Source organism: Xenopus laevis, chromosome 1L, assembly GCF_017654675.1.
Source record: "Xenopus laevis strain J_2021 chromosome 1L, Xenopus_laevis_v10.1, whole genome shotgun sequence".
Classification (NCBI taxonomy): Eukaryota; Metazoa; Chordata; class Amphibia; order Anura; family Pipidae; genus Xenopus; species Xenopus laevis.
The window spans coordinates 60,298,536-60,312,782 of NC_054371.1; the positions used below are offsets into that span (position 1 = coordinate 60,298,536).

Here is a 14,247-nt window from a genome sequence, read left to right on the forward strand (position 1 = left end):
GAGTCATTATTTAAAGCAGTAGAAAAAGGTCACAAATAAGATGGACATATGTAGGTGTCTGTCTCAGGCTCTTGTGCTAATCACTTTACTATCACGATAAATACTGTTCAGACTATTATATAAGCAGGCCTATAACTGAAATAATGGTATCCATGGCCACAGTTTAGAAATAAAGAGGATTCAGGCAATGCAAAAACAAAAAAAAAGCTGAGGCCACCAATATGAGAAAGAAAGATGAAAACAAATTAGAAATGCTGAACCTGTGGCCCTCCATTGCAACTTTTTAGATGGTGTATTGTATTTTCAATATTAGGTTTGGAATTGGCGTTTGACATTTGTGGAGGATTTGGCCAAATCCAAAATTAAGGAAAAGAATTCTGTGCATCCGAATTTTTCTATCAAAGGGGCCTCCTCTAGGGTAGAAGCCCCATCTTTATGACCCAACACCTCAAAAAAGGTTATAGTTACGCCTGTGATTGTAACAGAAACGGACACAATTCAGAGATGGAATCTGCCATACTCCACATTCACAAAATAAACTTCATGGATTTCTTGTCGAATACCTTTTCATCTGCTGTCTCCGCACATATATTTCATACAAATTAGTGGCCTAACTTTATCATCATTTGTACTGTGTGGTCCCCAAGCCATCAACTGCAGTTGCAGTTAAAATGATGGTGCAAAACATAATACTAGACCAACAGATGACTTGACTTGGGAATATTGGGATCACTGGTCCAGTACTGAACAGCCTCACACTCCTTGCAATGCACTTTGATCTATAGGCTGCAGGAGCACACAGACATTTGCCCATACACTTAATACCAATAGCTGACCATTTGTCCCTGTGGATAATCAGTTGTATATCTTGGGTAGCCAGTAAAATTGGATTCTATTTCTCCAAAGCAAACTGGTCCATGGCTGGTAAGGTTGGGCTAAACTCCTGGGCTCTGATCAATAGATACACTCACACATTCTATTGGATTGAAGCAATGGCCGGCTGCTATAGACTCAGATGACAATGCAGCTGCAGACTGTAGTGTGTAGGAGGCCTTTAGGTTGCCCATGGGCTACTGACTGTGTATATGGGAATGGGGGGTGCAAGGACATAAAGAACAGCATTACCTTCCTGCAGCTCCTCCAAACTGCCAATCTTCTTGGTGCCATCCAGTGTATAGATACAGCGCACCCCCTGCGGGAGGCTGACATTGTCGCTAAGCGAGCGGGTGAGTTCAATGAGCAGAGCATCCAAAGACCTGAAACGCTCCGCGGACACGGCGTAGGGTAAGCCCTTAAAGTAGCGGTCTCCGTTGCGGTAGAATCGCACCTTCTTGGCCTTCCTTTCCGAGCTGAGCGCCTGCAGGGTGCGGGTGCGGTAGAAGCTGCAGTGGGCGCTGTGCGCGGGGCTGGGAATGAGGCCGTGATTGCCCCTTTGCCCAGAGCCGCTAGAGCTTGTGCTTTGCCCTCCGCGACCCCCCCGGGACTGTCTCTGCTTTTTGTTCCTTTCCTCGAAGTGCTCCAGCTCGATGCTCCGGGCGCTCGCCATTGTCACGTATGTCAGAGCCTGGGCGAGCTCACTCACTAGCGGACGCTATCCCAGCAAACGCTGCGGCGGTGACGGAACGATACAATCAATTAAAGCGCTGGGATTGTGACAGGCATGTGGTACAGCTGAGAGATGTTCAGCGCCGGGCTCACCCCCGCACAATTCAATGGCACACCCCCTTGAGTCCTTTCAGGGAGCAGCATCCCCCCTGCTGCTTATTCCTTGCGGATACGAGAGCGTTCCCTTCACATAAGGCTGGAGCCCAATCCTCATGCCTCGCTCACTCTGCTTCCTGCCCTCAGCCTCTCACAGTGGCACTTATATCAATGGCTCTTCCTTTTGCCAGGGACGCATGGAATTTCTACTCAGCTCGGACACCGCTTTAAAATTGCCTCTTGAGTCGCACAACCCGGCAGCCGCCCACAATAGGGAAACCAGTTGGCCTTTCAGCAAGAGCCGCTTCCAGCACGATAACGCCGCTTCATATGCAGATAACGCCGATTGTGGCAGCAACCAACACCCCCGCCACACGATTGGTCCTTTTTCAGCTGTGTAGGAGAACCCAAAGAGCATCTAGGCCACGCCCTCTGACGTCACTGACTCTTCTGCAAAAGGTTCCAGTTGTACCGCAGTCATAGGGATACACTGTGTGCTGAGACATCCATCACCACTTGCAACTGCCATATGAGCGTCATATTCATGCTACACCCGTCTCATTTGCTGCAGCGTTTGGTTAATAGTAAAGGTACTTCTGGCTGAGAAATGTCATTTATTCAGACGCATAAACTGCAGTTTTGATAATAAAGACGGAGAGTCTTAGCGTTTTACAGGTTGTGATCTGTATGTACTTTGTAATAATACTTTATCTAATGGCTGAGGCTGTAGGTAATGTGATAAAAGGTATCTATCTATCTATCTATCATCACCTTCCATTTGGCTGCCCCTTTTTCTTTCAGGGGTTGTCCTTCTAAGCTACCCAGGTATCCAGCCCGGATTTGTGGCGAGGCCAAAAAGGCCCGGGCCTAGGGCACGCAGCTCCCCAGTGCTCCGGAGCACCTACAATCCATAGAGTGGTGCGGGAGGCTAGGACTGAAAGGCCTAGGGGCGCCCGCCAGTGAAATCTGGCCCTGTAGGTATCTACTTCAGGCCAGGGGTTCCCCATCTAGCACCTTGCCCTTACCTTACCATCAACTTGGGTCTTTTTACCCCATACAGAACCCTTTTTGGGGTTTGCCTAGCATCAGCCTGATATTGACCTTGGCAAATTGCTTAATGAGGACAGTTTTCTGTTCCAAGCTTAAAAAAAAAGAAAAAGGATTTGAGAAGCTGAGGTCGATCGGTTACTCGTTAATGTAGCCTGAGGAAAATGCAGCTTTGGTGCTTTACCGAATCCTACGTATATCTCACTCGTTAATGTATCCTGAGGGAAATGCAACCTATGCCTTTGTGTTCAATAGACAGGTACCAAACAGGCCTGGAACTAGGGCAGGTAAACAGGCGATTTGCCACATGCTCCAAAGAGTAGACAGGTCTCTTTGGGCATGGGTGGAGCAATTCTGCCAAATCGAAAGCAGCATGCAGATTGCAGAAGATGGCACAGATCAACCGGCAAGGTGGAGGTGAAGCTACCCTGCCTGCTGCCTGTAAGGGAAGGAGGGGCCTTGGCAGCTTCCTTCGCTGAAGGGCTGTCTCCAGGAAAAAATCCATTTGGCTGCCCTTACAAGGGTTGCCTGTAAGAACCCCTCCTCTACTCCCTTTTTGGGCGTGCATTGCATCAGGTCACTGTTGACCTTGGTAAATTGTTTACCAAAGACAACATTCTGCTTAGTACAGAACACTGTCCTCATTAAGTAATTTGCCATGGTCAACTTCAGGCTGATGCTAGGCAAACCCCAAAAAGGGTACTGTATGAGGAAAAAGACCCAAGTTGATGGTAAGGTAATGGAAGGTGCTAGATGAGGAACCCCTGGCCTGAAGTACATACCTGGGTAGCTTAGAAAAACAACTCCTGTAAGAAAAAGGGTCAGCCAAATGGAAGGCGGATTATGGATTTGTCCTTCCATCACTCTTGAGGGTTGGGGATGCACAGCGGACCAGAGCTGTTAATGCAGAGGCACAAGGGGACAATCGGTTATCACAGTCATCTGGAACTGCTCCCAGCAGTTCTAGGCTCGCCGGTGGCATTTTCTTCAGGCTGCATTCAAGAGCGATTGCTTCTTTGGAGTCAGCAAAACCAGCATCCCCACGTGGCTGTTCTATGGTGCATGCAGCAAATTGCCTGGTTTGACCATGGTATATTGCTTAATGAGGACAGTGTTCTGTACCAAGCTTAAAAAAAAAAGGATTTGAGAAGCTGATTAGCAAAGGTCGGTTACTCGTCAATGTTGCCTGAGGAAAATGCAGCTTTGGTGCTTTGAGTTTTTGCTAGTGGTGGGAATTAAATCGACAACCATTTGGACAAGGTTTTGTACCAAAGGCAATCGCTCTAATGACTCAGCTATTCAGAAAGGCTATTTTAGGGTTGGACCTCGGGTTGGTATTGACTTTATTAGGCAGAAGGACTTCCAGCACTGCCAGTCAGAGCAGAGGCACATGGGGACAATTGGTTATTACAGTCATCTGGAACTGCTCCTAGCAGTTCTAGGTTCACCGGTGGCAATTTCTTCAGGTTGCATTCAAGATCGACTGCTTCTTTGGAGTCAGCAAAGCCAGCATCCCCACATGGCTGTTCTATGCAGCAAATTGCCTGGTGTGAGCATGGCAAATTGCTTAACGAGGACAGTGTTCTGTATCAAGCTTAAAAAAATAAATAAATAAATAAAAGGATTTGAGAAGCTGATTAGCAAATGTTGGCTACTCATTAATGTAGCCTGAGGAAAATGCAGCTTTGGTGCTTTGAGTTTTTAGCAGTGTCGGGAATTAAACCCACAACCTTTTGGACCAGGTTTTGGACCAAAGGCACATGCTCTAATGACTCAGCTATTCAGGAAGCCTCTTTTAGAGATGGATCTCAGGTTGGTATTGACTTTATCAGGCAGGAGATGGACTTCCAGCACTGATAATCAATGAAGAGGCACAAGGGGACAATCAGTGATACAGTCATCTTGAACAGCTCCCAGCAGTTCTAGGCTCGCCAGTGGCATTTTCTTCAGGCTGCATTCAAGAGCGAATGCTTCTTTGGAGTCAGCAAAAGCAGCATGCCCACGTGGCTGTTCTATGGCGCATTCAGGAAAGCACCTGTTTGACCATGGCAAATTGCTTAATGAGGACAGTCTTTTCTACCAAGCTTAAAAATAAAGGATTTGAGAAGCTGATTAGTAAAGGTCAGTTACTCGTTAATGTAGCCTGAGGAAAACGCAGCTTTTGGGCTTTACCGAACCTACGTATCTATCACTCGTTAATGCAGCCTGAGGTAAATGCAACCTATGTCTTTGTGTTCAACAGACAGGTACCAAGCAGGCCTGGAACTAGGGCAGGGAAACAGGCGATTTGCCACATGCGCCAAAGAGTAGACAGGTCATCTTGGGCATGGGTGGAGCGATTCTGCCGAATCGAAAGTAGAGGTCGCTCTTGAAAGCAGTATGCAGAAGATGGCACAGATGAACCGAAAGATATAGGTAGGAGGAGCCAGTAAAATCCAAGATGCCTGCCTCAGCTAGAACTGGAGTGGAGATAGGGGAGATTTTGCAGAAGGTATAGTGAGCTGATGATTTACATTAAACAAACAATTCTAAATGTTTTAAAAATAGAATTTCTTGAATTTTCACATAGTGTATTACTTAGTAAATTATTTTTGTTATGATTGGTGCCCTTTAAGCAACACCGACCCTGTAAACTGTTCTAAATTGATAAATTTAGTTGATACATTTCTTATTTTTGTCCCTGCTGAGCAGAAGCCCTGAATCTCATTGCAGGCAGCTGTTGATACAATAGTTGCTAATACTCCAGAGATGCTGCTGAGTAATGTATCAATTAAATGTTGTTTTTGTAACAGTTCAGAATCTGCACTTGAATTACTGAGGCGCCAAACTGAAATACCAGAGACACGAACTTTAAACTTTAAACTTAGATATTGGAAAAACAGTAAAAAATAAAAAATGGAAAGTAATTGATAAACGTTTTTATTTCTGGTGAACAATCTGAAACCAAATGAACTGAAAAAAATGTTGGAAGGTGAACAACCCCAAGTGGCATATTAAAGAATCTTACCAAACTGGAATGTATTTAAGTAAATATTGCCCTTTTACATCTCTTGCCTTGAACCACCATTGTGTGATGGTCTTGTGTGCAGCAATAGAGATCACATGACCAGAAATACTGCAGCTCTAACTGTAACAGGAAGAAGTGTGGAAGCAAAAGATAGAACTCTGTCTGTTTATTGGCTCATGTGACCTAACATATATGGTTTCTTTGTGATCCCAAGGGGAAGCCCTTTAAAATGGCAATTTTATATTTATGATAACCCAATGGCACATACTACTTAAAAATTTATATTATTATGAAAATGGTTTATTTACATGAAGCAGGTTTTTACATATGTCCTGTTTTATGCAATATATTTTTACAGAGACCTACATTGTTCGGGGGTAAAGTTTTCCTTTAACTAGGACTGCGAGTACAGTGCTCTCTCTTCGTACAACTGCTATATATTATATAACCCTTACCCTCTCAAAGCCTCTTTAATGAATTTACTTATTAGTTATTAGCATTACAATTAGCAATTATGGTTTTTGCATATTTTTATGACTAAGAATAAATGACATGATCTTTTAGAACATATATTATACATATCTTATTTTCCTTTTAGCCAGGGCAAAACCGATCATGTTCTCTTGAATTTATATGGGTGTGGTACATCATGACCGTGGGATCTAGTTATGACTTCTGAGATGCCCTTTTGGTGTGTACTGATCTGTTCACAGTGCACACCCTTCTAATTTGCATTGTCTTGATTTCATGTATAATTCATATTTTTACTCAGTACTTGTAAATATGTTTTGCAATGCTGACTGAAAAGGGTGAGTATAAAGGCTACAAAAGTGGTACCTATAATTTCTATGTTGAAAAGAATAAACATCAATATATTTTGTAAAATGGTTAGGCAATCAAAGTTATCATTTTTTTCAATTAATAACATTTATTGCTTTAAATAAGTCCAAGCACCTTTGAGTGTTAATCCTGAGCTGTGTGTAAGGAGATGTGTCCTTTAGTTAAAGGCTCACGGGCCATATTCTGCTGTCATACGTACACCAGTGGAGAAATGGCAATCCTCTGCCTTCCATCCCCTGTGTTCATGCAACCTGACCACCATAGAAACATGCATTGACAGGCACAGTACACTGGCATATACAGTATATGATAGTGGAGAAAACAATATATATATCATTAGCAATAGTGTCTATTTGGGCTACAATCCTACCACAAAGGTCTTAAAGTGATACTGACCTTTGTCAGTTTGGAAGCAGGAGGGCCCACTGACACCTTGGCCCACCGGGAGTTTTCCTGGTATCCCGGTGGGCCAGTCCGACACTGATTACGTTTACGTCGCATCTGTAAAAAAGACGAAGATTTTTTTGTTAAATCTAAGGATCTTTACACAAAATTATCACAACGGGGGCTATAAAAGAGATATTTTAGATTTGAGCCCTTGAAAGAGCAACTAAAATAAACAGAAAAGATGTATTTAAAATATATACTACTGACAATACAGACACTAATATAGATACCATAAACAACCCAAAGAAAATAAAGAAGGATCAATCTGAAACTTTATCATGTATACTAACATACAGTCCACAATTTAACCAAATAAAGAATATTATAAAGAGGAATCTGGTTAGTCTAGAAACTGACTCTATATTAAAGCAAATCCTTAAAAAAGGACACACATTCCTAGGAGAACAGAAACACTAGGTAATAAACTAACACCTAGTCTTATCAGATTGAAAGAACAACACAATACTTGTCTACAAAATAAAAAGGTTATTTTAGATGTGGTGCGAATAGATGCATCACCTGTAAATATTTAAAGAAAACATTAGATTTTACTTCTTCTACCACAAACAAGACACACAAAATACAACATTACATTAAATGTAATACGAGAAACGTTATCTATTAACTAACATGTAACAAATGTCAGAAAGAATATATTGGTCAAACTGGTTGGAAAATGAAAGTTAGAATTAGGGAACATATACTAAATATTACAAAAGAAAACTGTGTGACTCCCGTAGCCAAACATTTTGCAGATTGTAACAATAGAAATGTGGCATACTTAAGTGTAATTGGCATCTATAAAATAGTACCAAATATTCATGGAGGGAATAGAACTTCAGACCTTTTAAGAAAAGAGTCGAAATGGATTTTTCACCTAGGGACCAGACAACCATTGGGTTTAAATTATGATTTTGATATCTCTTGCTTTATCTAACAAAACCCTGAACTTGTATTTATATTTGTATTTTTCTATAATACTAGTTATCTAACATTATGTATATAATCTGTATTATAAAAAAAAACAAAAAAACTCTAATGTTTATGCTGAAGCACTTAGTTGTACTTTAAATAGCTTAACAATATACAATGTTTTCTATAAATGAGCCACTTGGGGCAATGATATACAGATATCTGTTGATTAACTTCAACTCCGCTCATGACATTTTCTATTGGCTCCTTTTCCTTTAAATACAATGCATGTATCAGAAATAAGTTAGCCTTTGATTGTTTCCTTGGGGGACACAAAACGCATCAGGCTTTTATCCTTTATACACAATGTAAAATAAAGACTTTTTGTACTATTTAAAAATGTGGGCTCCTGGATTCTACTGAGTGACTGAGTTTGGTGTTCCGGACTGGTGTTGCTCCCATTTGCTGAAAGTCTGGGGCATGAGCACCTGGACCCACCATGGAAAGCGGTAAGCTTGTCCTGTTATTTATCAAATCCATGCTTCCTATGATCTTTAATATATCATACAGCAGGGATGCCCAAAAGATAGATTGCTATCTACCAGTAGACCTTTAGCTGATGATCAGTAGATCAGTAGACACTGTCAACAAAAAGCTTGTCTAAATCACCCTCCTGTTTCATGCTTTTCATTCAGATATTTATTATGTTAAGGTTACATAAAAAATAGTTGTTTGTTAAATCTAGCAATATAAATTCTCTCATAAATCAATATAATATTCAAGTAATATTTTCCAAGGAACAGAATGCTAACAATGTTTTTATGTATGTAGATCATATATGGAACAAGGTCACTAAAAGTAGATCTCACATTAGTAAACATACAGTATTTCTTCTGCTATAGTTCTTACAGTTACTCAATATAGTGGTGGCTAGTGTCTGATCAGCCTTGGGAGGCTTCTGTTTTTTTAACCAATTCTGCACCACCAATGTCTTCTTTGTAGCAGTCAATTACTGTCATTCATAAAGCATTCACTGTGTATAAAAAAGTAATGTATTTCTGGGACAAAAACATTCTTGCTTATAGGGTTGGAGTTAGGATCAAGCCTACATGCTGACATGATAGGGGAAATACCCAAGCTATTTCTCTTTCAACATAAATAAAAGTCTGTGATATAATTTTGTTAAATGAAGAAGAAGTTATATAAAATGCTATAGAAAGCTTTCAAGGCTTGTAAATAGTTTCATGGATAAATAACAAAGGTTCCTTCTTCTTTTAATTTTGAAATCATAGTCATTATAGGTTTGTATAAAATGGAATTCTGTGTTTGATGTTCCCCTTAAATAACTGCTAAATACCTTATGTGTAAAAGCAGACTTTTTCTCATTTATGGCATTAATCATCCTTTAGTGTGATCATCCTTTGCATCATATGGGTCAGATACTGTATTTTTGTAAAATAAATTTAGAATTAACATGGCCCACCTAGATCAGCATAACACTGTTTTTTATGATAATTCATGAAAACTTAATTCTGTTTATTCTACTACCATAAATTAAATAAATTTGTACATTACCACAATGAATTTTAAATGAAACAACTCAGATGCAGTTGAACTGCAGACTTTCAGCTTTAATTCAGTGGGTTGAACAAAAAGATTGCATAAAAATGTGAGGAACTAAAGCATTTGATTTGTTGGCATAAATTACTGCTCAGGTGCAAATTTGCACTCTGTTTATAAATGAGTCTTTTAAGGAGAACCCCCCAATAAGAAAATACCCTACCTACTACCCTGGACAGTCCCCCCATCATGCTTCCCCTGCATAGTTCATTACCCCTGAAAGTGTCCCGAACATACATTGCTCATGTATCGGTGCAGAGTAAGATCAGTGGAGCTCAAGGGCGCCATCTTGCAGATCTGTATACCACTCTGATACCACTCTATTTTTTTCTGCTATTGTTTCCCATTTCTTAGCAATCCTTTCTTACATCTGCAGCTGTTCAATAAAGTCAGGCTGTGCCCATTGCACTGACATTCTTGTGTGCCTGGTTACTGGGGACTTGAATTGTCACCAGGTTGGATGGAAGCAGGCCCACTACTACTTCTGCCAACACCACTACAGCACTAAAAAGGTTGTATATATCGCTTTCAAGACTTTGATAGGAGGGGGGCTCAAAATAACATGACACATGTTAATAAATATATCAATATGGATAAGATATCAATAATTTATATTTATAAGGATAGCAACTTCACTGCCAAAGGGTAGCCATGCTGACAACAGAAAAACAGTGACCCACCCAATTACACTCCTCATTGCCACCTTACCTCAGGAATTTCACGTGAAATTGCAGGCCAAAAATATACCAGTGTTGAGTCATTTCTGTTTCTATATCCATCATTGCAGTCCTTTATCCCAAGCTAATGAATGTGTTTTAATAGTCATGTCTGATGGTGTTTTTATATGGAGTTATTTTTGCATATCTTCAGTAAGCAATGGTGTTGCTTTAATGTAAATTTTCCAACATAAATGGTTCGTTTTCATTAAGCTGCAGATAGATGTCACTTGATGTTAAAGGGCTGAGGAAAAAAGCAGGGCTAACCATACAACTGAGTCAGTTTTAATAGGGAACAGAAAATAAACTTTTGCATACATTGTATGGGTGAAAATGAATGCCCTCAAAGCATCTAACACTTCTGGTTGCCTGTCCAATTTTTTTAAAAACAACAGAGAAACCTGTGTGACTTTGCATGGTGCCAGTTCTGTTTAATCTTGTACATCTCGGGTTGCTGTTTCACTGTGTTGATTTTTCGCATTTTTAGGACCCCTGTTGGACCCCAGTGGACTTCATGATGCTATTCTGCAGGCAAAGAGGCACTGCAATGTAATGGACCAAGGTGACTTTATGGCTATTCGAAGCTTTGAGTTCTAAAGGCAATCATTTTCACGTGAGTACATTTGGTTTTTAAAGTAATTAATATTTTTATTTGAAAATGAGTCCATTTGTATGAGATGAGTTTATTGCAAAGTGCATTTTATTAACAATTTCATGTTGTTGACAGTTGAAGAAAGAGCAAGTCACGAGATGTTTTACCTATATATGTTTGTGCACAAAAACTATTATAATTGCTGCTGAGTTGAGAATTGTGTCTAGTGCATGAAAATAAAAGCAATTTTCAGAGCCAGGATTATATCATTTGGTGATCTGTGTTAAAATTATGTTAGAGTGTGATACTTTTGGCGCAAGTCTGCTGCACCTATTGATCTGCTCACTTACTGTATATATAATTAAGCAGAAGAGGCCGCAGGGAGTGGTGAATGGCACAAATATACAAAAGTACAAGGACATACCTCCCAACATTTGAAGAATGGAAAGAGGGACAAAAAGGTATTTTTGTGGCCACACCCCCTAAATACCATATCCATTTTACAAAATGTGGCAGGTTACGGAAAGTTTGAACACATTTCTGGGGGTTTTAGGGTCATGTTTTATCTGTTATGACAGTTTTGCTAATGAAGGTGAATTGTCCTTAAACTGCAAGTCCCAGTTCTCCCAAGAGACCTAATTATCTTATAAGTTGCAATTGTATCTAAGTGCAGCTGCTGCGTATTCTGGCCTCTCTGCCAAAAAGCTTCTTTAATTAAGTTTCAAAAACTTTTTCTGGCATCCGGGCAGGAGCTCAATTACCTTTTCTGTCTATTGCAGAGCAACCAAACGTGCTACTGTATTAGTAAATGACAGTTTTAGTTTAGTGAAATAACTTGTTCTACTCAGTGTCGGACTGGGGTACCAGGGGCCCACCAGAAAATCTTAGACCATGTGCCCACCAGAATACCTTGGACCATGGGCCCACTTTCTAAACAATTATACCTCCTCTCCTCACTCAGCCTCTTTATTCTCATAGTCTTTTTTATCTACTTACTATATTCTTTCGTTAATAAACATTTTTTCACCATGAAGCAAGAGGGCCCACTGGTTCTACTAATTACAAACATCTAGTTCAGAGCACTGTAGATAGATCCTGCTGATTTTTCTTACACCTTTCTGGCTTTCACATTAGAAAAGAAGCCAATTTTATCAAAAGAAAAAAAGCAAACTGTAATAAAAAAACACAAACTCTTATGCAAAAAAAAGTAGTCTGAGCATGTTGTTGCCATCTAGTGGATCTAAATGGATCTTAATGGATAAACAGCAGCATTTCTGTTTTAGATCTGTTTAATAAAATCTGGAAAATTATTAAAAGGCAAGTCAACCCCAAAATAAAAATTTGCCCAATAAAAGACAACTTAAAGGAAAACTATACCCCCAAAACGAATACGTAAGCAACAGTTAGTTTATATCAAATTAAGTGGCATATCAAAAATTCTTACCAAACTGGTATATATACTTAAGTAAATTTTGTCCTTTTACATCTCTTGTTTTGAACCACCATTTCACGATGGTCTGTGTGCTGCCTCAGAGATCACCTGATCAGAAATACTACAGCTCTAACTGTAACAGGAAGAAGTGTTGAAGCAAAAGACACAACTCTGTCTGTTAATTGGCTCATGTGACCTAACATGTATGGTTTGTTAGGTAAGTTTGTTAAAAAAAATTTAAAATTATAATTTTCTATTTATGATTACCCAATGGCACATACTACTAGAAAAGTATATTATTATGAAAATGGTTTATTTACACAAAGCAGGGTTTTACATATGAGCAGTTTTATGCAATATCTTTTTATAGAGACCTACATTGTTTGGGGGTTATAGATGTCCTTTAATTCTAAGCAACTTTCCAATATATACTTACAGGTATGGGACCTGTTATCCAGCATGCTCGGGACCTGGAGCTTTCTGGATAATGGATCTTTCCGTAATTTGGATCTTTATACCTAAACTCTACTAGAAAATCATGTAAACATTACATAAACCCAATAGGCTGGTTCTGCTTCCAATAAGGGTCACTTATATCTTGGTTTGGATCAAGTACAAGGTAATGTTTTATTATTACAGAAAAAAAGCAAATAATTTAAAAAGTTTGTATTATTTGCATAAAATGGGGTCTATGGGAGATGGCCTTTCCATAATTTGGAGCTTTTTGGATAACAGGTTTCCGGATAACTGATCCCATACCTGTATTAAAAAATTTCCAGTGCTTTTTAACTTATTTGTAAAAACAATTACTATTAAAAACAGCATTTGCTTAACTCCTAGTTGTTACTTTTTAAACAATGTTGCAAAAGTCTTGGTTCCCCAGGAAAGACAGGTCTGTTAATCAGCTGCCTTGTCTTACATTGTATCAACAGTCTGAGCCATCTTGAAAACCATAAAAAATTGTAATGCATGTATATTGCAAAGTTTCTTATGTTTTCTTTCATTAGCTAAAAATATTTTTTTTGAGGTTGACGTTCCTTTTAAAGTAATTAAATGGAAAAGTCATAAGTATGCAACATAAGCAGGAACATCAGGAGAACTTTCTTCTTTTAATAGCAATAAACGTGCAATTAGACCTTCAGTTCAGCAGAATCTGTTAATGATACTCTGCAGAATTTGCAATATAGCTTGAATTATTGTTTTACTAAGATATAGTTTCTTGCCTACAGGCTACACAATGGCTGTTGAGTGTTAGTATCTTTGTCTATATACTATATTTTAACAAAAAACTGTATTTGTCTCTCTTTCTCTTTTTAAACATATTCATTTGCCAGGCTCTACAGCTTAAGGTAATGTACATAGACAGAATTTGTACTGCAAATGCTCTGCAGAAAAATCTTTACTGTCAAGATATGTAGCTGAAACATCTCTGCTAGCAACATATGTAGTTAAAAAATCAATGCTAAAGTTGGAAGAAGCTATTGGATCTGTCTAGAATCTTAATATCTGGAAAGCTTTGAATTACTGGAAGGTCATGTTTCATAGGTTATATTTTAAGCATTTTTAAAATGATTTCTCTTTTCCTAACTAAGCTACCATAAATACACATTGGAGGCAAAACAAACCTATTTGGTTTATTTAATATTGAATTTTTTTTAGCATATGTTGATCCAAATTATGGAAAGACCACGTATCCATGTATCCAAACCAAGGTCCCAAGAATTCCATAATTCCAAATCTCATATGTGTATGACTTTGTACCTATGTGTATCTGATACATACATGTATTGGATGTATTATCCAGAATGCTTGGAACGTGGGCCTTTACATTTTCCATGAATTAATTTGCACTTTATTGGCTATGCTAACGTTTTCTCTGGAAGGTATTTGAATCAGTATATATTCACTGCATGCATCGTAATATAAAAACACT

General features: G+C 39.1%; 1 protein-coding gene across 4 annotated transcripts in view; it reads right to left on the reverse strand.

Annotated features, from left to right (window-relative positions):
* LOC108699412 (serine/threonine-protein kinase DCLK2) overlaps positions 1–2,195 on the reverse strand; it is a 67,454-nt gene extending 65,259 nt beyond the window's left edge. For all 4 annotated transcript variants that reach the window (XR_001932776.2, XR_001932775.2, XM_018231489.2 and 1 more), the window contains exon 1: positions 1,126–2,195. Coding sequence is in view for 2 of the 4 variants with exons in the window: in XM_018231489.2 (XP_018086978.1) it covers positions 1,126–1,546 (421 nt within the window). In the remaining 2 variants the exon portion in view is untranslated. The remainder of the gene's footprint in view (positions 1–1,125) is intronic.
* Between the last annotated feature and the right edge of the window lie 12,052 nt (positions 2,196–14,247).